The 25,244-nt window shown below is 37.8% G+C and overlaps 1 protein-coding gene across 1 annotated transcript in view; it reads right to left on the minus strand.

Annotated features, from left to right (window-relative positions):
* Positions 1 to 25,244, minus strand: part of CSMD1 (CUB and Sushi multiple domains 1) — a 1,308,402-nt gene that overhangs the window by 336,067 nt on the left and 947,091 nt on the right. The window contains exons 13-16 of the mRNA XM_072855145.1: positions 9,764 to 9,946; positions 7,609 to 7,935; positions 4,520 to 4,714; positions 185 to 323 (exon numbers count right to left, since the gene is read on the minus strand). Coding sequence (XP_072711246.1) covers positions 185 to 323; positions 4,520 to 4,714; positions 7,609 to 7,935; positions 9,764 to 9,946 — 844 coding nt within the window. The remainder of the gene's footprint in view (positions 1 to 184; positions 324 to 4,519; positions 4,715 to 7,608; positions 7,936 to 9,763; positions 9,947 to 25,244) is intronic.

The raw sequence follows: 25,244 nt of genomic DNA on the forward strand, positions 1-25,244 counted from the left end.
ATAAACAAAGACAATGTAAATACAGTTTTAAACTTTTCTGTTTGAGGAATAGTATTGTGAGTATTGCATCACAATTTATTTTTCTGGTCCTGGTTTGGGTTCTCAAAGAATATTTTTCTTCTTCAATGTTAAAACAAATATTTGTGCTGATACGTTACTTGTTATTTGACTTTATGATTCTCACCTGTCAAAAGTGATCTTAATGGAATGTCCTGGTCTCGCTTCAATCACCCATTCACAATTAAGTGAGTCCTTATAATATCCTGGCCACCCTGGTGGTAAGATAACACCACTTGATGCTGTCAAATGTCCACCACATGGTGCTGAAAGAAAAAAGCATGTATACTTGTATCATACACAGTATTTCTAATACAATATTATGTATTCAAAGAATTTACAAAAAATGAATTAAAAAGCATAGAAAAATAAGTTTAATATACAATGGAACTAAATTTTCTACATTATGTTGAGCACTTTGTTTCCTTCAGAGTCATAAGTCCTTCAGTGTATCTTATCATAGCTTATTAGTCTATAGATGCCTTAATACAAAGAGCATGGCACTTGATTCTGCCAGCCTTCCTTCTGTTGAAAAGCACATTATCTCATTAAAAAAAAGTATCATCTTTTTTTTAGTTCTAGTATGATTCCACATTTATTTGGAAATATCAGATAAATTGTTCCAAGTAATTTATAGTTAATTATTTTCATTGTATTGTGCCACCTTTTTGAGTAATCATTCATCGCAGTGGAACTGATTGTTGTAAATATTCTACTGAATCATAGAACCGTTGAAGTTGGAAGGGACCTCTGGAAATCATCTAGTCCATCCCCTGCTCATTACAGCAGATTGGACAGGACCATGTCCAGTCAGGATCATGCCCTCCCTCCAAAGGCAGACACACCACAGTCTCTCTGGGCTATCTGTTCCAGTGTTTGATCACTCTCGCAGTGAAAGTTTTTTCTTATGTTTACGCAGAATTTCTTGTATTTCAGTTTGTGTCCTTTGACTCTTGTCCTGTCAATGGACACCACTGAAAAGAGTCTGGCTCCATCTTCTTCACACTGTCCCATCAGGTATTTATACACATTCATAAGATCCCATCTGAGCTGTGAGCCTTTTCTTCTCCAGTCTAGACAACCCCAGTTCTCTCAACTTCTTCCTGTATGACACATGCTGGAAGTCCTTAATCATCTTTGTGAACCTTCACTGGACTCACTGCAGTATGTCCATGTCTCTCCTGTGCTGGGGATCCCAGGACTGCACACAGCACTCTAGACGTAGCCTCACCAATGTTGAATAAAGGGGAAGGACCTGTCATTTCCTCTCAGCCCAATTCTCTGGCCTGTCAAGGTCCCTCTGAACAGCAGCAGAAGCATATGGTGTAACCAGCCACTCCTCCCAGTTTTACATAATCTGCAGACTTGCTTAGAGTGCACTCTGTCCCAGCATTCAGATCATTACTGAAGATTTTAAACAGTATTGGACCCCGTATTGACCCCTGGGGTACACCACTACAGACTAGCCTCCAGTTGGACTTTGTGCCACTGACCACAACTCTATAAGCCCAAGAGTTCAGTCAGTTTTCAGTTCATCTCACTGTTAACTTCTCTAGCCTATACTTCATCAGTTTGTCTATGAGAATCTTACATGATACAGTGTCAAACACCTTACTAAAACTGAGATTAAAAAATATCCATTACTCTCCCCTCATCCATCAGGCCAGTCATCTCATCGCAGAAGGCTATCAGGTTGGTCAGGCATGATTTCTCCTTCATAAATCCATGCTGACTACTCCCAATCGCCGTCTTCTTCTTCATTGCTTGGAAATGGTTCCCAGGAATATTGCTGCATCACCTTTCCCAATGATCAAGGTGAGACCTGTAGTTCCTCAGATCCTCCTTCTTTCCTTTCTTGAAGATAGGAATTTGCTTTCTTCCAGTCCTCAGGAACCTCCCTGGGTTAAATGACCTTCCCAAGATGATTGAGAGTGGCCTTGCAATGTCATTGGCTGGCTTCCTCAGCACTCTTGGGTGCATCCCATCAGGCCTATTCCTGTATGTCAGATTTGTTTAAACGTTCTCTAACTTGATCCTCCTCCATAAAAGGGAAAAAAGTGTTGCAACAAGGCTATGAAAGTAAGAGAGCTAGACAGGAAGCATTTTTCAGAGCAGGATCAGAGGACTTTGGTGCAGGATTAAACAACAGCAGAAATGACTAACAAATTTTGGGAAACATGAGTCCCTTAAAAAATTAAGCTGTCATAGCACAGGGCTTTGGGATGTTATATTTTACCAAAGGCTATGGAGCAGTCTAAAACAGGAAGGCTTTCAAGGTCAGGTAAATTTATCTTAGTATCATATGTATTACCCTCAAGTAGTCAGTGGTATCATTATCAGCAAATTCCACATTGCAGTGCAGGAAATCTTGTCACTTTTCTTCTGTTCCCCTAAGTAGTGACAAGCAAACCTATTATGCCATATGGAAATGAATAGTAACATGAATTTATGAGTAGAAAATTAATATTCCTAGTTTTGATTCAATGTTTTTAACAAAAAAAATTGAACTCAGAGAGTTTATTTGATTTAATTCATGACTTGCACTTGTCTCTGGGAAGTTTTTCCAGATTTAAGAAAGTGGGAAAAAAAGCAACCCACAAAACACGAAACATACACACTGAATTCTCTCTGGGTCAAAATGACTGGTCAGAAAAATGGCATTTACATTACATGAGTAAAGTTAATGAAGAATGAAATGTATTCCAGGGTGGTTTTTTAAATTAAATTTTGTCATATTAAAAACAAGAACCAGAAGAGTGTTGATCCTCACCTGATTATAACACATCACTTACTTTATGTATTTCAGGTGTTGCTTATAGAGATTGTTAAGTATACAAAGACACAAAGCAGAGCAACAACAACAAAAAACAACAGTTGCTCAGAAATCTCAGACAACTAGGAGCAAACTAAATTATCTCTAAACTAACTTGCAAGGATGCTTAGTTCATACTGTAATCCAAACCCAGAAGCTCCTTCAATTATCAGCTAGAAAGAGAATCCACATCAGAAAGGAACACACACTGAAGGTAACTTGAAAGAATTATACTTCCTTCTATACCAAAACAAACAATAAGCAAAATTTTTAAAAAAGAGTCTAATAGTTTAATCCTTTCCTCATTAAAACCTAGGTAAACATCCTGCAAGGTTCAAAGAAAGTATAACTGAGCGATACTTATGTATTGTCTTAAAGAGTCATTTCTGTATTTGTTTTCTCTATCATTTTTTTCTCAAAGTGCTCATCTTGGGTCCTTTATCTATGTGTTTGTGGAAATAAAATTACACAAAGATTACATTGAATACTTTATCAATTGTGTTTAGAGTTTCAAAATGAGAAAACATCTTTTGACGAAGATGCTTTGGAGTGGGCTGGTTTTGCTCTAAACAAAAAAACCCTGATCCACTGCGTAACTCGTTACATGGCTCAATCAGGATAAGAAATCCTGCTAGTACAACATCTAGGTTCACATACACTACTTCTACCAGGCTGCTAACATGTTTTTTCCAGTATCTCTAGATTTTCATAGAAATACACAGTCTTATGAGAACTGACTTGTCAAATTGCCCAAATAACAAAAACCATAAAAGTGATAAGATCCAGATCCTTAAGTTACTGCAACGACACTGAAATTAATGGAGGTGTGAGATTTACACCAATTAGAATATTTGGATTAGTTTCTTCAAAAAAGTATCATTTAATTGAGTGTCTGACTATATATCTATAGTTTACTAAAAGATACACAATTATTTGAACATTACTTTAAAAAGACACACGCTAGTCGTTTATTAAATACATTTCTATGTCTTGCCTTAGGACCCATCACTGTTAAACATCAAGGAACCAGCCTCCTTTTCCTTTTTTTTCTCACTGTATTTCATACTAAAAAGAGATTTAATCCTAAGTATAGCTCATTTTAGTCTGTTTATTCACCTAGGCAAGAACAAGCAAACACATTTGGAATTTTTGGGGGAATATAATGAGTATTAAACATAGCTCTGATTTGTTTACAAAACATAGCTCTCACTATATTTCTCAGGAAAAAATGTGTTACATACAGAAATTCAGGTATACTTTCATTCTGAGAAAATTATAGGTGCAAATTTTTAAAAAGGACTTTTAAATAGAAACTTTACGTCACTTTTCTATGTGGTAGATAATTATGTTGTTCAGTATGCCAAAACTGTTATAACAGCTGTAACTCACACCCAGTAATGGTGGTGACAATCAGAACTTCAAAAGAATAGCAACCAGATTTTCAGAATGCTAATTTATTCCAAGAATATAAAAGCAAGCTATCTTATTTCTATTATTGCTCTCTCATTTGACTGGAGGAGTGTTAAAATAAGACAAATTAATAACTTCAGCTAAAGCAGTCTTATTTATGTGCAAAATGTAAAAAGTAAGCTAAATTTAAATAGTTTCATTATTCAAACTGTAGGTGTGAAGTAAAGATTGTGCCCTTACCTTCACAACGTGGGACAGTAGAGCTCCATACTACATTTCCATCTTGCATAATACATGTTATGGATTCAGAGCCTTGAGTCTTCACAAAGCCATCATCACAGTGAAAGGAAACAGAACTTCCCAGAAGGAATCTGTCTCCAAAACGCCTCCCATTTATAGGAATGCCTGGATCATGACACTCATTCTGACCAAAGGCTGATAAAAACATAGTAATAATAATAGTAATAATAACAACAACAACAACAACAATAATAACAACAACAGCAACAACCACCCCTCTAAACTTTGTATCTTTTTTTTTTTTGAGGGGGGGAATAACCTTTGATAAGTAACAAGATTACAATATAATTGAAAGTATAGAAAACTCCTCGATAAAAAGTTGACATTAAATCCAATGACATTCACGCAGATGCAACATAGTTCAAATTCTGAAACTTTTTAGTTATGTGTGGCTTAGATACACCAGAACACTTTGCTTACATTTCCCTCTGGACAAAATCCAGCTGCTTGCCTCTAACGTAATGAGAAGTATGGTTTCACATTGCAGCTAATCTGGCAGAAATAGAGGCTACTGCTAAAAAACTATGACCACTGCCTAGATCAGACAGAGCAACCTCCCAGTGGGATGCTGAGAGCAGTTTGCCTCCATCTAGTGGGGTGGCAACACAGGGTGCAACCCACAGGGACCCACACCTCCATGTGCATCTGTGACCTCACAGGGGGTGTTCTCACCAGTATGTAGATCAGTGAGTTGCAGAGAGCAGCAGTGTGGGTGCATGTAAAGCTAGGGGACCTCCGTGCCTTTCAGGAGGTGTGTGCAAGTAAGGGAACCCACTTCAAGGAAAAGGGGTCAGTGCTTGTAACCCATAAGTCCTGTGAGGGGAAGGTGTGTATGTAAATCTTGGCAGGGCAGGATAAGGATGGATTAGAGACGAACTGTATTTACAAATTTATATGTGTTAAGATAAACCGGGTGGCACAAGGAGGCACCAAGTCTGGTCACGGCACCAAGCCTGTCAGAATTCAAGGAGTGTCTGGATGACGCTCTTAGTCAAATGGTTTCATTTTAGGTTATCCTGTGAGGAGCAGGAAGTTGGACTCTATGATCCTTATGGGTCTCTTCCCACTCGAGATATTCTATTATTCTATGATTCTAAGATTTTGTAAGTGTCTAACATAGTGGTTTATCTGTTGAATTGCTGATATTGATCCTGAATCTACAGTTCACTGATTGTCAGTTATGTTTCATTAATACATCAATAAACTGTTTTGATCTTGATTTCATTCAAACCACGAGTGGAGAACTTTTTCCCTGCAACACATAGGAGGTCCAGAAGTACTAGCACTTTGGCTGAACTTAAACTAAGCATTTCCAACGAACATGAGGGATTCATAAATCAGGGGCACTCCCATTTGTCATCTCAGTTTCCCACTATGGAGAAATATGTGCTCTTAGATAATTCTAGCACATAAGGCATCCATCAAGCTCAATGGTAACACCTACTCTAATAAGAAAAGTGTGGTGGAAAACTCTTTTGCATAATACCTAGGAGATCAGGACTCTCAGGGACTTTGATCCATGCCTATTATACTCCTGACTGCATAATTCTCCAACTTTAAATAGAAATAGTAAAGATTGTCATTATTATGGTCTGTCTTTACTTTGGTAGAATAGCATATGGAAAAAGGGATCTGAATAATCTCAGACAGAATCAGACCTAGAATTCAGGCCTCACATTTTCTGGTAAATCTTTTAATCTCCACAGTCTTAGTTAAGGTGAAGATCTCCCTTTTCTCTTCCTGCCACTTTTCAAAGAAAAGTAATTATCCCTTTCTCTGAAAACAAAGGAACAATTTAGGCATCTAAGACTTAAAAAGGATTGCAATCCATGAATTCCAGTTTTATGTGGGGCATCTTTCTAAATAATGCAAGGAAACACCTTGGCCCTGAACAAACACTGTTAATTGATTGTCTTAATTGACACAAGATAGGAGTGCAAGATGTGACAAAGACAATTTTATTATCAATAAACTTCTTTAACCTTAGAAGATAATTTCTTCAACTAAAAAGATAATCTCCATATAAGTAATGTCTTTGAATGACTAATAAAACTTCTAGGACAGTTAGCAGTCTATGGCAAATGTAATAATGTTTTCTACATTAATTATGATGTTACTAGAGTTTTCAATTGAGAGCACTGGTGAGTAATATCCTTTCATATAAACAAAACAATAGGTGGTTATCAATAGCCAGATATTTTTTAGCCTGGTTTCCCAAGCAGGAAAGATTTATGCTTTCAGTAGTTCTCTATATGTATGTGACTGCTAGGTCCACATTTAACAACTTTTTAACTTGTAGACCAGATGCAACTAAGTTTCGTACATTTGAGAATTGCATTCTCAAACATATTATGTTCTTAAAATTCTTAACAGTAGCCAGAGAGAAGAATGATTGTTAAATTAGTGCACTCCTATAGGAAAGACTTCTGCATGAGATCAGCTATGTTCTTAGACACTAGAAGAACCACAGAGGGTAACTATTATGTGTATCCCAAAAAGAGATCTATATTCTTAGGAGTCTATATTCTTAGATACCACACCATCTAACTGGAAGATAAAATGCAAAAGCAAAGCAGGTTCCCAGAGCTATTTATTTGCAATTATGTTCTAGTTGATTTTTATACTTCTATGCTTTTCAGATGAACTTCTCCATATTTGGGATCTAAGCTTAACACCTTTGTGAACTTATTCCTGCTGGTTCCATTGAGAAGTATATTAAGTCACTTGTACTGGATGCATTGATCTGAAGATCTGGGCTTTAGTTACGTGCTCTGCATTTATGCACTGTCAACCAAAAAGGTCCTTAAATAATGAAGGGAATTCCTCACCACTATCACAATTAAAATAAATGGTAAAGATGCAGATTAGTGAATTAACATCAGGAAGACAGCTGAAAGCAGTGCAGTTATACAAGCATTACAATTTACTTCTGTGTTCTAAATAAAAACATGTTCTATTTTTTTTCATTATTATGAAGAAAGATAGCTTGATTTTAAGACTAGACATAAAATAAAAGCAGAGGTTCTTACTTGTGTAAGTGATATTAAATCCTCTTCCAGTGGTAGAGTGATCTGACTGAAATTCAAGTCTTACTATGTGCCCACTGCTAGCCAACTGAGAAGGGACCTCATTGCCAGAAAAAGTGCCAAGAGGTGGTAAATCTGAAATCCCGTCATCTTTCACTGTAAGGTAGTCAAATTGAGGTTCTACATCAAAGTCGTTGAAAATCAGATGGATTCTGCTTCCTGGCTCTGAGATAATTAACCAAACACAGTTCATGTTGTTTCCATACTCCTCAGGATAATTTGGAGAAAGAATAATTCCAGATGGTGTGGTGAAGTTGAAGAAACACGAGACTAAAGAAAAAAACAATAGATTCTCAAAATACTATCCATAAACATGATAAATGCTGTCTATATATTTTTTATTCTTGCAGAAAAGGATGCTTTTGAAGCCTGGATGTCAAAACTACTACACATGCAACCTGGAAATGTTTAAGACTATCAGGACATTTCTCCAATATAGCATGTCAGCGTTGCATGTTTTTTTTCCCCAAGTGAGACTAAGGGACTGCACCAGGGCCTGCAAGAGATTATTAGAAGCATGTAGAGAATGCCAAAGAAAGCAGAAGTAATGCCTGGTGTGTCAGAATTTGGAAAAATTGGCATGTTTGTTCTGAAATGAAAATGCAATCTCCAAATTTAAATGTGATTTTTTTTCAAAAAGGAATATGTGTGAAAATGTATGTATTTAGCATTAGGAATACGTATTTAGCAATCTGAATAATCAAGCATGAGGGCCAGTTTTGTCTGTAGTACACAAAGTTCATGCCGATGCAAATAATAGTAGAAATATAGATATGCCTCGATCAAGAACTCTTAAAAGAGTATATAGTACACTTATTTTACCCCTAGTTTCCCTTCAATAGCGCAGGGCAATTAAAAAAAAAAGATTCGTAGCTCTCCTCCTTTTTCACTCCTTTGGGCCAATTTTCATCAAGACAATTCCTAATTGATTTCAGAGTAATGAGCTTGTGGCTGGTACTTTAGTGAGAAGTACAGTACATTCAGAAAGAGGAAGCCTCATTGCATACAATTAACACAAAGGATAACCATTACTCAGCTCTTCAAATGTGTCAAACTGAACAGTGTTTGTAAATAGATATTGTAAGTTTAGGTTCCGTTATCTTTTACAGGGCATGTCCACATCAGACAGTGGAGCACAGTAAAATATTATTCCACACTATTGCCAACAGAAACTAATATATCAACCCAATGCAATACAGCACCACAAAGAAATGCAACTTCTGTCTTCAAAGGCAATTGCAGCGGTACTGTCTTCATGCCCAGGCCTTACATGCTTAGACACATTTCAGCATTACATGGGCATATAGAGACTTCTTCCAGTCCAGAGCAAGCTTACTCAGCTTGGTAAGTCCTGTACCAACACAGCTGCAAAATACATATATGTCCAAGGAGAACAGGACACCTCATTAAGGTTGTTTTGAAAATCCAGTACGGAATTATAAGACTCTTTATAGGAAAAAGTAATGTGGTCTGGAGAACTGAAGTGCCTAATATGCCTGTGTACTAGAAAGATTTACTCTACCATAGAAGAAGAAGAAAAAAGAAAAGTAAAAAAAAAAAAAAAAAGCTTCTCTATTTAAATCCATCTATAAGCTTACCTTCAAACATATTTTATCTTTTATAACAAAATTCACAACTAATGATCTTACCTACCTTTTTTCCATGTTGGATATCCTTATATTCCTTATATTCATTTTCATGCTTTATTAGGATATCAGAAAAAAAAGCCAATCTTGTCTTACATGGATCTGCAGACTGCACTTTGCACTGCCAGAATCAATGTGTATGGGCCACAGAGTCCTTTTGAACACTTATATGCTATTAGAATTTGCTCATTTAGAGTCTAATTCAACACACATTTACATTAAGAGTGTTAAATGGTTCAATCAAATACAAAACAAGGGGAAAGAACATTCTAAAACAGTCCTACGTGATGTTCCCCATAAATGAGCTACTATTGAGCCAATTAAAAAAAAACATGTGACTGAAAAAGTCTTCAAGGTCTTTTGAAATGTTTTCCTGCTGGCTAGTCACAAATGCTAAGAAAAGCAAGAGGCTAAGGTCAGAAAAATAATACAGAAAAAAAAAATAATCTTACAAACACAGCTGGGTTTGTTGCCAGACCACTGGTTGTTTTGTTGACATGTAATCGTTCTCTCTCCCACCAGTTCAAAAGCTGCTTGACATTCAAAGGTAAGTGTGTCTCCATGCAGAAAACTGCTGCCAGTCCTTTTTCCGTATGATGGAATTCCAGGGTCTCCACATCCTCCTTTCTCAATTTCTGAATATCAAAAAATTCAAACACAATAATAAGGAAAATATATTTGCAAGCAATTTATATGTCCATATCAGAAGTGCATTCAAAATATTTGGCATTATGCCTTAAACTAATATATACAGCTGAATGTGAACTAGAGGTAAATGCTGTAAAACCGCCTCTAAGATGACTTAGGATTTAAAGTCTTTTCACAAGCTAATAGCTTCCATATCTGCATTGCTGAAGATAACAAAATACTCCTGTTTAACTCCATGGCTGCACTGAATTACAGCATATTTGAAGGTAAAATTATAAAGCCATAGATAAGTCTCCATTCTAACCATGGAGACATACCATGTGTAGATCCTATTTCTGGTAATGAAGTACTAGTAATAAAGAATCTATCGTAACTCTCACATCTGCAATTCCATTTATAAGGCTATTAGCAATATGAATAAAAATATATAAATTAATGGTAGAGTCATGAATTTCATTTTAAGCACTAAAATATAATAAAAACAAAACTGACGAATTATTTCTTAATCTCATACTTCAAATTAGAGCCACATTTTTGCCAGCCGCATTCAGCTACACTGTGAAGAGATTAACATTTTGGATTATACATCCTAGATATTCTCTAGGAGATCTGCTATTTAAATTTGTAGATACTGAATGTACATATACAAGACAAGAATATAAAAAAACCCCAAGTCTTATGAAATTTATGAATAACAAGAATATTAGGAAAAGAAATGTAAATATTAATTGCCTGTGATAGAAATGCAGAATCATCTTACAAATCACTACACACTTGGCTGTCCATCAAAAATGAAGGCTCCATTTCTTTGCCATTAAATTTAAAGCAGTTTTTCAATTAATTTCCATTTGAGCAACAAAAATAAAAACAAAGCACTTCTGGTTCTATAAACTGTTGCTACATCTGTAGTAAAATGACATAAAACTAATTCAAATTAAATCAGTGATAAAATTCTTGTTATTTAAATGTTTCCCAGTTCAGTCCAAGGTATGAAATCTGAAACATTCAGGATAACAAGAAAATTCAACTCACTGGATAGTATTAAATATTAATATAATTTAACACTACTAAAAATCTCTGCTGTCAAATATTGTTAAATCTACTAATGTTAAATCCTGGCAGAAGTGTATATCTTGACACAATAACTCCAACAGAAATTTTAAGATGCAGGATGGTGTTATTTTATATGTGAAGTCAATCCACTACGTTTACTCCCTTAAAGTAGCTGTGAACAGATTGTTGACAGTCATGTTCGGAAAGGTATGCCACATATTTCACAAAAGAACAGGTTATTCATCAGGATAAAAAGAGGTATACATTTTTTTCTTGGTAATCTTAAAATCAAACTTTGAAGAGAAAATTAGGAGTAACTATTCCATCTATGAATTCAAAGCAGTTCCAGAGTCAGTTGTTTTATTTAAATAATTTGTCTTACCAGAAAGCTAGAATGGTTCAAACAAATGAAAACATCTTCCAAACAGTTCAGTACACAAATATAGTAAAACACCAGTAAAGCAATGTCATAAATAATATTTATAAATAAGGATTCAAAATTATATGTATTTACAAATGCTTTAATGTAGTTTCACCTGCCTGCTCCTACTGAGACATTGATTCCTACTGCCACAGTGGAGCACTGGAAACCTGTGCGTTCCCAGCTATCCACAGCTCCACATTCTACATGAAAATGTGGGGAGATGCAGAAAACCAGAACCCACATTTTAATCGCATTTTAAAAGTTAATCTCCTCCACTGATAGCAGATCTATATCTAATCTAGCATGTGAGAATGATCATACACACTCTATTCAAAAAACTTGTTGTGTCTCAGATCAGGGCAATACTGCTTCAGGCAGGAGTGTCAGGAGGCAAACTATCTGCAAGGTTTTGCAAAGGCATTGCTGAAGATTTATCCCTTAAAAAAAAGCAACAAGTGTTTCTTTCCATGGTCTGCAGAGGAAGCATCAAAATATCTTTCATTAATTAATTTACTAAAATATAAGGCAGATCAGGAGCCTTTCTAAATCTCAGGAGATACACCAAGTCCTAGGAGAAGGTTATGGAACAATGAACCAAAACTTTTAACAGAAATTACCGCAAATTAAGCTTTCTGGCAGGTTGAAGGAATTTTTGTAGGAAACTAGTACAGTATGTCTTTAGTCAGAACTGAGTCCTTACTGAGGAAGAGAAGAATGCAGGATAAACTTTAGAGACTAAGTGAATACTTTATCCTACTTAATATATCACCATTCATCCAAGAATGCCCAGTTTTACATGGGGTGGACACATAACTTGGATTTTTAAATATCTGATTTGCAAGCACAAACAAGCAGTTAAAACTATAAAAACTAATTTCAGGTCAAACATTTTTTAAAATACTTTTATTCTTTGGAAAAATAAAGGTAAAATAAAATATGTCTCAAAAATATTTTAATGATGAATTTTACATTCTCTCTTAAAATACATTAGAAGGAATTTTTGAATCAAATTATTTTACATTGAAAAGCCAAATAACTAATAAAAATGTCAAAAAGAAACGTATTAACTTTATTTCTATCTCAGCTTTCAGGGTTTGTGCTTGTTTGATCAACATAAAAACAATTCAGTAAATGTCACAAATTTATGAAACACTTCTGAGGATGTCTTATTTGCATTTTGACAATAAAAAGTTTGAAAAATTCCATCAAGCTCTAGAAATATACATCTTCACAAATCCTAAAGTGCAGACTATTTATCCTTAAAAGAAAATGTACTCTAGTCAAAACCAAGTTATTCAGGTTGACAGAAAGCACCCATTTAATTTCAATGGCTAGCATTCACTTTTGTCTTCAAGTTTCACATAAATTTCCTGGTATGAAGATTTACTATAACATGCATATCATATTATTCTTACTGGTATTACATTACAGGTCTACTATCTGTCCTGGTTTAGCCCCAGTTGGCAACTAAGCACCACACAGCCTCTCACTCACCCTCCCCCCCAGTGGGACAGGGGAGAGAATCAGAAGAGCAAAAGTAAGAAAACTCATGGGATGAGATAAGAACAGTTTAACAAATGCAGTATAATAATAATAATAATAATAAATTGTAATGAAAAGGAAAACAACAAGAGAGAGAGAGGGGAACAAATCCCAAGAAAAAAAAGTGATGCAACCACTCACCATTCGCCAACCAATGCCCAGCCAGTCCCCGAGCAGCAATTGCTGCCCCCAGCCAACTGCCCCCAGTTTATACACTGAGCATGACGTCATATGGTATGGAATAGCCCTTTGGCCAGTTGGGATCAGTTGCCTTGGCTGTGCCCCTTCCCAGCTTCTTGTGCACCTGGCAGAGCATGGCAAGCTGAATAGTCCTTGACTAGTGTAAGTACTAGTTAGCAACAACTAAAACATCAGTGTGCTATCAACATTATTCTCATACCAAATCCAAAACACAGCACTATGTCGGCTGCTAGAAAGAAAATTAACTCTATCTCAGCTGAAACCAGAACAGTATCACCAGAACACCCCTTATTCTATACCATCTACATCATGCCCAAGTCCTACTCTTTACAGTACATTCCAATTAATCACCACCACTTTCCCTGTCTTTTGATATATATACACAGATATCACTCCCTTAGTCTATGGGCCATCCCTCTAAAATATCTGTTGAGTCCATTTAGTCCATGACTTTGGGCTCCATCTGTCATAACAGTCTTTCAGGGCAGGAGAGATGGTGTGTGGTGTTGGGATTGTTGCATGCTGAAGCCAGTTCTGGTTCCATCACTGCTGCACTTTGCTCGGTTTCATCAAAATTCATTCTTCATTAATCTGGACGATTCTTACTGTAATATCATTGATATGGCATATAGCAACCATAAACGTGATGACATACAGTATTATATAGCAATTAACATCATACCAGTCAGTTCCTTGGCTATTCTCACCTAAAATCAAATCCCCTTGAGGTACACAGAGGACTTCCCCATCCTCCCACATCACCCACCAAGTGCACCCAGGTCCTTGAGCAAAAGCAATCCCACAGATGGGTTTGCCTTTGCCTGAGGCAGGAGGAACGCAGACTGTCTTCCCCAGCGTATTTTTTATGTGCACTACAGGGACGTTATCTCCCTCAACAGTACGTAAAAGTTTTGATTGGGCAGGGCCAGCTTGATTGGCAGATCCCCTAGTGTTGACTAACCAGGTGGCCTTTGCTAAATGTGTATCCCAATGTTTGAATGTCCCACCACCCATTGCTCTCAGTGTAGTCTTTAACAGTCCATTGTATCGTTCCATTTTCACAGAGGCTGGTGCATGATAGGGGATGTGATATACCCACTCAATGCCATGCTCTTTGGCCCAGGTGTCTATGAGGTTGTTTTGGAAATGAGGCCCGTTGTCTGACTCAGTTCTTTCTGGGGTGCCATGTTGTAGTAGGACTTGCTTTTCAAGGCCCAGGATAGTGTTCCAGGCGATGGCATGGGGCACGGGATATGTTTCCAGCCATCTGGTGGTTGCTTCCACCATTGTAAGCACATAGCGCTTGCCTTGGCCCATTTCTGGTTGTGTGATATAATCAATCTGCCATATTTATTTTTCAAGCATCGTCCTCCATACCAGAGAGGATTTAACTGCGTGGCTTATTTAACTGCAGCACATCTTTCACATTCATGGATAACCTGTGCAATAGTGTCCATGGTCAAGTCCACGCCTCGATCATGAGCCCATGTATATGTTGCATCTCTCCCTTGATGGCCTGAGGTGTCGTGAGCTTAATGAGCTATAAATAATTCACCCTTATGTTGCCAGTCCAGATCCACCTAAGCCACTTCAGTCTGAGCAGCCTGATCCACTTGCTGGTTGTTTTGATGTTCTTCAGTGGTCGGACTCTTGGGTGCGTGAGCATCTATGTGACGTACTTTTAGAACCAGATTCTCTACCTGGGCAGCAGTATCTTGCCGCAATGCTGCAGTCCAGCTGGGTTTGCGTCTGCACTACCAGTTGTTCTCCTTCCATTGCTGAAACCACCCTCACAGGGCATTTGCCACTATCCATGAGTCAGTATAGAGACAGAGCACTGGCCATTTTTCTCATTCAGCAATGTCTAAAGACAACTGGATGGCCTTTACTTCTGCAAATTGTCTCTATTCCCTTTCTCCTTCAGCAGTTTCTGCGACTTGTATAGGACTCCACACAGCAGCTTTCCACCTTTGATATTTTCCCACAAGATGACAGGACCCATCAGTGAACAGGGCATATTGCTTCTCATTTTCTGGTAGTTTATTATACAGTGGGGCCTCTTCAGCATGCATCACCTCCTCTGGTGACACTCCGAAGTTTTGGCCCTCTGGCCAATCCATGATCACTTCCAAGATTCCTAAGCGGTTGGGGTTTCCCATTTGAGCCCTTTGTGTGATCAGCGTGACCCACTTACTGCACGTAGCATCGGTTGCATGATGTGTAGAGAGGACCCTCCCTTTGAACATCCAGCTGAGCACAGGCAATCGAGGTGCCAGGAGGAGCTGTGCTTCAGTACCAACCACTTCCGAAGCAGCTCGAATCCCTTCATATGCTGCCAATATCTCTTTTTCAGTTGGAGTATAGCAGGCTTCAGATCCTCTGTATCCCCAACCCCTAAACCCTAGGGGTTGACCTCGAGTGTCCCCTGGTGCTTTCTGCCAGAGGCTCCAGGTAGGGCCATTCTCCCCGGCTGTAGTGTAAAGCAAATTTTTTACATCTTGTCCCGCCCGGGCTGGCCCAAGGGCTACTGCATGAACTATCTCCCATTTAATTTATTCAAAGGCTTGTCGTTACTCAGGACCCATTTGAAATTATTCTTCTTCTGGGTCACTTGGTAGAGAGGGCTTACAATCAGACTGTAGTTTGGAATATGCATTCTCCAAAAACCCACAATGCCTAAGAAAGCTAGTGTTTCCTTTGTGCTAGTTGGTGGAGACATGGCTGTTATTTTGTTGATCACATCCACTGGGATCTGACGACGTCCATCTTGCCATTTTATTCCTAAAAACTGGATCTCCTGTGCAGGTCCCTTGACCTTACTTTGTTTTATGGCAAAACCAGCTTTCACGAGGATTTGGACTATTTTCTTCCTTTTCTGAAAAACTTCTTCTGCTGTATTGCCCCACATGATGTTGTCATCAATGTATTGCAAGTGTTCCAGAGCCTCACCCTGTTCCAGTGCAGTCTGAATCAGTCCATGGCAAATGGTGGGGCTGTGTTTCCACCCCTGGGGCAGTTGATCCCATGTATACTGAACACCCCTCCAAGTGAAAGCAAACTGTGGCCTGCACTCTGCTGCCAAAGGGATTGAGAAAAATGCATTAATAATATCAATTGTAGCATGTGATTTCACTGCTTTTGACTCCACTTCGTATTGAAGTTCTAGCTTGTCTGGCACGGCAGTGCTCAGCAGCGGTGTGACTTCATTCAGGCCATGATAGTCTACTGTCAGTCTCCACTCTCCATTAGACTTTCTCACTGGCCATATAGGACTGTTAAGACGTGAGTGAGTCTTACTGATCACTCCTTGGCTCTCCAGTTGACAAATCAGCTTATGGATAGGAATCAGGGAGTCTCAGTTGGTATGATATTGCCACCAGTGCACCGCTGTGGTGATGACCGGCACCTGTTGTTCTTCGGCCCTCAGCAACCCCACAGTAGAAGGGTCCTTCAAGATACCGGGCAAGGTAGACAGGTATTTAGTATCCACTGTCTGCAAGGCAGCTATACCAAAAGCCCACCAGTACCCTTTTGGGACCTTGAAATACCCTCTCCTGAGGTCATCTGTGCCAAGGATGCACGGAGCCTCTGGGCCAGTCACAATGGGGTGCTTTTGCCACTCATTCCCAGTTAGGCTCACTTTGGCCTCCAGTACAGTCAGCTGTTGGGATCCCCCTGTCACTCCACAACTACAGATGGGTTCTGCCCCTGTATAGCTTGATGGCATTAGGGTACACTGTGCACCGGTGTCTACTAGAGCCTTATCCTCCTGTGGGTCTGATGTGCCAGGCCATCAAATCCACACAGGCCAGTAAACCGGGTTGTCCCTTTCCTCTACCTGGCTGGAGGCAGGGCCCCTCTAGTCCTGGTCATAGTATTCATTACCCACTTCTTGTACATACAAGTCAGGAGTTCGTCATTAAAATCAGGAGTAAGCCCTTCTACTCTGTCTGGGAACCTGTCCACTTGAAAGTAGAGCAGAACCTGGAAGAACCCCCTTGTGTCATTGTTTTTCCTTGCAACTCACGTACCCATGCCTCTAGGGTCGAGGCAGGTTTTCCATCCCACTTCCTCATGTCCTCTCCGTGGTCACACAGGTAAAACTACAGGGTGGCCGATGGGGTGTACCCTCTATACCCACTCTCTTGAGCAGAGCAACGCTGACTCCTAATAGCTGAGATACTGCTCAATACAGGTGGAAAGTAGGACCTATGCTCTTTGAGTTGCTGGATCTTCCAGGACAGTTTCTCCACAGCTGAGACAAGGGAGGAAGAGAGACTTTCTTCATATTCCTGGAGTTGGCTAGCTGCTTCATCCACTGTTGGTCCCCCTTCATCTTTCCAGGTCAGTATCGCCATTGAGTTGGCATACAAAAATGGTGTGCTCCGTACCAACTTCCGCCACATGGGTCGTGTGCACCGGATTTTATCTGGATCTTTGGATAACTGCTCATTGTCCAGGTCACCATAAATCACCTCCAGCATGGTTAATTCCTTCAGGTACTGGATACCTCTCTCCATGGTGGTCCATTTGCCTAGGCGTTATATAACATCTTCCTTGAAGGGATACCTTTCCTTGATACCTGACAGTAGTTGCCTCCAGAGGCTGAGGACTTGTGCCCCTTTTCCAATCGGTTTGTCAATGCCCCCTTCCCTAGGAAGGGATCCCAGCTCTTTGGCTTCCTTACCCTCTAATTCCAGGCTACTGGCCCCGCTATCCCAGCATTGGAGCAGGCAGGTGACAATGTGCTCGCCTGGACGATGGCTGAAATATTTTCGCATATCTAGCAGCTCACTCAGGGATAGGGGTTGGGTGGTTTCTGTCTCGTTTATGAATTCTACCTCTTCCTCCTCCTCTCCTTGTGATGGCCCTGCTTTTTCATCTTCTCTTTCTAAACGAGATGACTTTTGCTTCCAAGATTTCTTCCTGTGTATAGGGGTGACTGATACTGACATGGGTTGGTTCCCTGGTTCAACTGCAGTGCCTGTTGCGAGGGCTGGAGTATCTGCAGTGGCTGTCACTTTGTTGCCAGATCCAGAGACCTTCTCTTCCCCTTGAGGGTACTGAATAGTGTTGAACAGGGCTCAGTAGGCATGGGCCAGGCCCCAGAACATTGCAGTGATTTGTGTCTCCCTAAAGTTGCCAGGGTGGCAGCATACTTTTTCCAAATATTCTACTAATTTTTCAGGATTCTGCACTTGTTCACAGGTGAAGTTCCAAAACACTGGAGGTGCCCACCATCCTAGGCATTTGCCCATGCTATCCCACACACCCTGCCGCTCATAACTATCCAGCCTTGGGGCAGATCTCTGGATGATATTCTTAAATTGCTTATTAACCTTAGACAAAACTGAAACAATATTACCAAGAAATACCAATAGAAGTATCTGAACTACCCAAGGATATTCAAGATACTGAAAAGTTATTGTAATGAAGGAGGAAATGACACAGAAGAAGGTAGCGAAGGTGCCATTCTGTATTTCCTCCATAAAAAACCTCTCAGAGGAAGAAGTATAATTGCTAATTGTCTCCACGAGTTGGTACCTGAAGTACAGTAATGGCTTCAGTACAAAACTTAGATACCAAATTAAACTCAAGGCCACTGTTTTAATAACAAATCTCCCAGGCAAAACATCACTAATCACTGCAGAATACAGCAAACTGCAAAAATCAACACCGATCTTTAATATGCACAGCAAAAAAAATGAGCATGGTGAAGATCGGATAAACCAATATCGAGAACAGATGAATCAATACCATGACCTGCAACTATTAACAGATCTAAATTCCTTAATACGCTCTAGTTAATCTGTTATTATCTCAAACCCTTCAGGCCCCACATTGGGCACCAAAAAGGATTGTCGTTGTTTAGCCCCAGTCAGCAAACAAGCCACACACAGCCGCTCGCTCGCCCTCCCTTCCCTAGTGGGATGGGGGAGAGAATCAGAAGAGCAAAAGTAAGAAAATGTGTGGGTTGAGATAAGAACAGTATAATAAATAAAATAAATAAAATAAGATAATAATAATACTAATAAATTTAAACAAAAAGGAAAACAACAAGAGAGCAAGGAACAAAACCCAGAAAAAAAACCAAGTGATGCAACTGCTCACCACCTGCCGACTGACGCCCAGCCAGTCCCCGAGCAGCGATCGCTGCCCCCTGGCCAGCTCCCCCCAGTTTCTATACTGAGCATGACGCCATATGGTATGGAATAGCCCTTTGGCCAGTTTGGATCAACTATCCTGGCTGTGCCGCCTCCCATCTTCTGGTGCACCTGGCAGAGCATGGGAAGCTGAAAAGTCCTTGACTTACTATAAGCACTAGTTAGCAACAACTAAAACATCAGTGTGCTATCAACATTATTCTCATGCTAAATCCAAACCTCAGCACTATACCAGCTACTAGGAAGAAAATTAACTCTGTCCCAGCCAAAACCAGGACACTATCAATACCGCAATTTCAGATCAATTAATATTCTACCAATTAATTTTACAGTGAGACAAAGTTTTGTTGTTTTCACATGATAAATGAAAAAGAACACCCAACTTATATACTTTCACAACTTTCTACACACTTTTTCAGTTCAACATCTGTCTTTGGTATTGTATTACATTTAATGAATGCATGCATTAGACACTTTCCTTCCAAAGTATTTGAAAAATACCAAAACTTCAAAAAGCTGTGTCTTAGCTGACTGAATTTCTCATATATACACTGATTGCAGGTCTGTAGTGGTTAAGGTGACAAAAATTCTGTTCCCCATAAAAAGGTATAAACTTTTAGGAGTCTCAGTTATAATGCCCGAATTTTTATTTTTTTTATTCATGTATTGTAAAATATAAATCCATGTAAAAATTCTGCCAGCAGCAGAACACAAAATTAAATATTCACTGTCTTATTATTCAGGAAATCATGAGGGAGTGACAGAACAAAGCAGATTAAGTCAGATGCAAGACTGTCTGTACAATTCTCTTTACTAAAGAGCTAGCTTTCTGTCAGATATTAATGACAGAGCAAAACTTAGGGGAGACAGAGAAGGCAAAATTCAGGGTTTTGTATTTATACATAAAGAATACTACTTGTTTATATCTAGATCTAGAGTAGTACAGGCATGTTATGATTCCCAACATTTTTCTGTCCTCTGGGATTTAACACAGCTTTTTATTTTACTGTCTCTTCTGGTACCTGTCCAACTTCCACTGATTTGATCAGAGAACAAATTTTTTAAATGTCTAAATTCAGTTGAGGTGCATTGTGCCTATTACTTCAACACATGCACCAATTATTCTGCTTCATAAATTGCAAAGAGGCTATATATCTTTTTTCTAAAAGGAGAACATTCTGTTGACCAAGTCCGTTGGAGCTATGTTGAGCTCTTAGAGAAATCAGAAAAGGGACAGAAAAGGTTCTTAAAATGACAAACATGAAAATAAAAGCTATGCTAACCTATTTAAAGTGTGGCAATATAAACCCTATTCCTTTAGGATTATTCTGTGTACTCATTCAATGTTGGACTTCTTTTGATCTGAGTCCTTAGAGCTGTGTGAACTTCATGAAGTTTGCAAGTAAGCTCTCAAGCTCAAATTTAAACATCAGCTTCTTCTGGTTACCAAAAATATTAACATTGATCTTATTCATTTTTTTCTGGCTTTCATGTACTCTCTTTCAGTAGCCTGGGGAAAGAGACTTTTCATCTTGTTTGTAAACTAGAATTATTTACTCAGTTTCAGGGAATATTCTCTCTTTAATATTGGGAGAATGACAAGATTAGATTTCTGACGAGAAGATCATATCCCTCTGAATTTAATCAAAGACTTTTCTGTTGCTGTGTTTTCTTTCAAAGGAAGAAATATAGAAATTCTAAAGTGATATTAGGCATGTAAATAAGTATTATGACTACTACTTGAAAGGTGTTACATTGTGATTCAAGTCTTTTTGATGAAAAGGCTTTGCATTACTTTCACCCAGGCATCTGAAATATATAATAAAATACTTCATAGATTATAACATTAGGTAGTCTTGAATTTATTAGTCATGGTAGTAATTTACCTTTTTTTCCCTTTGTTACTAGATTACAAATACACAGTTAAAATGAAATTCTTAATGCCACTATGTTTTCATTCACACTACCCAATATTCTAGCTTAGATGATTAGTGAATCATAATCAAATCACTAAATCTGTAGCTAGATACAACTTTTACCAGTAAAGTTTTAATAATATCATCACACTTTAATAATTCAGATGTATAAATACAATTTAAATTAAATAAGTGTTTTAAACATGTGGGTTACACAGCAATCCATTGTTTCAAAGAAGAGATATATAAATAAACAGTAGTTCAAGGTCTATCAGAAAGCTGAAGTCAATACCTATAAAAGCTAAAATCATGAATTTGACAACATTTCATAATTATCATCTTAGCTATAGTCAAGATAGGTTAAGGGAAGCTGAAATATGACACAGGTATACATTTACAAAAAAAAAAAAAAAAAAAAAAGAGATCATTTGGAAGTTTATTTCCATGTCAGATAGGACCTTTTCAGTTTAACATCTAAGTTCTTATATGACAGGCCACAGAAATTAATGTTTTAAATACAAGAAAATTGATAATTTAGTTTATTTCCTCTTATTCCTCATACCTCCCTGCGTTAACAGTCATAATACCTGACACAGTGGAATCTAACTCTTACATAACACTTTCTTAAATTTAGAAGAGAGACAGAAAAAATATTGTTATATAGAACAAACAATGATATGACAAATGTTGCATTTTAAGTATTCCCCCTCTTATACTATTTATTGTATACCATAAAGCTTTAAGCTGATCTTCCCACTGATCTCAATAATAAAACCTACTTGGACCAGTAGCACATTATGACCCTGTATCTTCCATCTCACTATTAGAATTCAAATTTCAGTCCCAAGCAACATCATTAAAATTCCGCTTAATGAAAGGGAAGTAACATATATAAAGACAAAGTCTGCAACTGTAATGTGACATAAAGCAAATATCTCTGTTAAGTCCATCATTTCTGTTAGGCAGATGAGTTATAAATGGACAAATTACAAATGGGCTAAACAGACATTAATTCTGTCTATACACTTGTTCTTTCCTGTCTTCAGGCCATTGTGGCTTCAATGCCACTATTAAATTACACAGTAAATACTTAAAACCATACGTACTTCTTCAATGGCAGGAACAGAGAGCTTGGCTCTCTAGGCCTTCACCATAGGAAAAATAGAAAGCAGAATCAGCAATGGTTTTACCACTCCTGGACAGATTTAAGGATTACAGCTGTAAAAGATTTGCACAAGAGACTTAAGGTGGAGGAGGGAATTCAACTAGGTATCCCAAAATTATACTGTATTCCTCTGAAGTATGCTTTTTCTTGCTTCACTGGAAACCATGGTGGTCTATAAAAATTAACCAGCTGCAAAATTACACATGAACTTTCAGTACTATATGTCAATAGTTTCAGTCTAGGATAAAGAACCAGACATTATTGAAGATCCCTTCTGTTCCATAGGGAATACTGTTTTAAAAATAGACCAAGAACTGGCAGTACAAATACCTAAGGAAGGACAAAATGCTACTGTTTTCATATGTAAACAGTTCAGCCTTCTTTGAAATGCATGTGTAATACTGGTTTCTAATCTCAATAAGATGTTGAAAAATTATGGGAACTTAAAAACACAAATGGAGAAACCCTTATACAAACAGAAACCCTTATACAAAGAGAAGGGATAGAGAGATATGCTCAGGATTGCAGAAGAGGACATAAGTAAAAGAATGAAATTTTATATATGATTCCTTCAGAGCAGCATGGGAACAACTACTGAAAGTGAAAATGATAAATCAAAACTAATACAAAAAAAATTCAGATAGCACATAATTGGACTGTAAAAGTGGCTATTAAAGCTAAAATGAGGTTGGCCTGAAGCTAAAAGCAGGGTGGCCTTACATGATAATATTATAGATGATCACAATTTTATCATTATACCAGTAAATTTCTTCAAAGAAATTTTACAGTACAATTTATTATCAGTGTCCAACTATAAAAAGAGAAGGCCTCCTTCACAGGTCATATAGTTCCCAGCAGCATTCTAAGAGATGTCTCACAATTTCTCTGAAAATTTTTGTCCTTGCTGTTATCAAAAAGGCCACAGATCATATCCAGTAGATTAATTTTTGTTGCTTCTACCTTATTGCATGCTCTATCAATAGTAAAAAACAAACATGACCTTAGAATCAGATAGATGGAAAACCAACATGAAAATTTTTTATAGGAAGTCCATTTAATCTAACAGTTCACTATCATAGCATATGGACGGCTTTTTGCTAATAATAAAATCTAATATTAGATCATATAATAATTTATAATATGATAGAAAAATTATTGAAAGCAATAAAACAATTTGAGAAGAAAAAAATCAAACCTTTTTGACAAATGTGTTCTTTAATTTTAATATATATTGTGTGCTTAAATATTCCATTATAGAATGCAGAAAAAAAAAAAGCCAGTTTGTTTACAATCAATTTTTCATGTCCAGGGGTAGATGCAGACCAAATCTGAACAGGGGTGAGGAAGAAGCTTTCTGTTACTTGTTGTAGAAAAGTTTATGATACCAACTAACCAACTGATGAAATAGCAGATGAAATTCATTATCAATAATTGTAGAAAAATAAATCTGAAAAAAAATTATTATGAGCTTGTAGGGACAATGATAGGTTCTGAATTGACAATTACCACTCAGGAACAAGAAGTCTGGCATACTAAAGATAATTCTATGGAACTGTAAGCTATTGAAAATGTTGGGACTTGCTAGGCAAGGAACAGTGAACAAAATAGAAAATAATATTCTGACATCACACAAAAACCTTTCTCATCTGCATGCTGAATATTGTGTGTAGTTCTGCTCCTCCATATAAAAAAAGGATACATTAGAACTAGGGAAGGGAAACAAAAGATCAAAGTTACTGTTTCTGAGGAACTGAGGACCAGTTAAACAGACTGGAAATCACTTTTTTAGGTGATTTATGGTGCACAGATATATGCATTCAAAAAGTGATTGGACAAATACATGGAAGAAAATCTTACTGAGAGACAAAGAGGAAGTACTTGAGCCATGCATCACAGGAAACAGGGAAGGTACTCTGGGATTATTTAATCTCTTGATTTATCACTGTATACTTCACCAATTTTTCCTTAAACATTCATTATTGTCTAGCATCAACATGCTATGGGCTTTTGGTCTCACTGTAAAAATTTATTCTAATGTTTTGTGATAAGGAACATCATATTGTTCAAATTGCAGAGTTCATGTTTCTTTACTAACTGAAAGAGTAGAGCCTGTCTACACAAAAGGCTGAGCAGTGCCCTGGACAAAAGTTAGCCCAAAGATATCCTGTGGAATACAAATTAACATGTTATGATGGAAAACAGGAAGTACAGTAAAAAGCAAGTGCAGCCGCCTCAGAAATGATCAGAATAACATAAGGATAAATCTTGTGAAAAGGTGAACCGTGGAATGAGGCTAAGACAATGAAAGAGCTTGTAGAAAGTCATTGAATGTAAGAGAAAGAAAAATAGCTGGCAGAAAAGGAGGATGAACAACACCTTCACTTTTCCAGAAAAAAACAATCATAGCCAGACAACAAAAGTTTAAATAAAAATAAGTAAAGGGCAGGATAGGAAGAGAACAGTTTAATGACTATTTAGAAAATTTAGACGTGTTCAAGGGAACAAGGCCTAATTGAATTCACATGAAAGTACTTAAACTGAAGCAGTCTATGAACTATTAGCAATTATTTTCAAGAATTTATGGAGGACAAGGGAGGTCCCAGCTGACTGGACAAGGTCACATGTAATAACTGTCCAAAAAGTGGCGAAAAGAGGACCCAAGGAATTATACAAATGCATGTGTGTATAATTTGTCCCCTCAAACTGGGAAAGTGATATGCTTTATCTTCCTTTACAACAGAATATCCTTGAACATCTTTACCTAAAATTACCTTAAGTCTTGGCAAGGAAGACATGGTAGTTGTCTAGAAGAGAATCAAT

Source organism: Ciconia boyciana, chromosome 3 (assembly GCF_034638445.1).
Source record: "Ciconia boyciana chromosome 3, ASM3463844v1, whole genome shotgun sequence".
In the NCBI taxonomy this organism is placed as follows: domain Eukaryota; kingdom Metazoa; phylum Chordata; class Aves; order Ciconiiformes; family Ciconiidae; genus Ciconia; species Ciconia boyciana.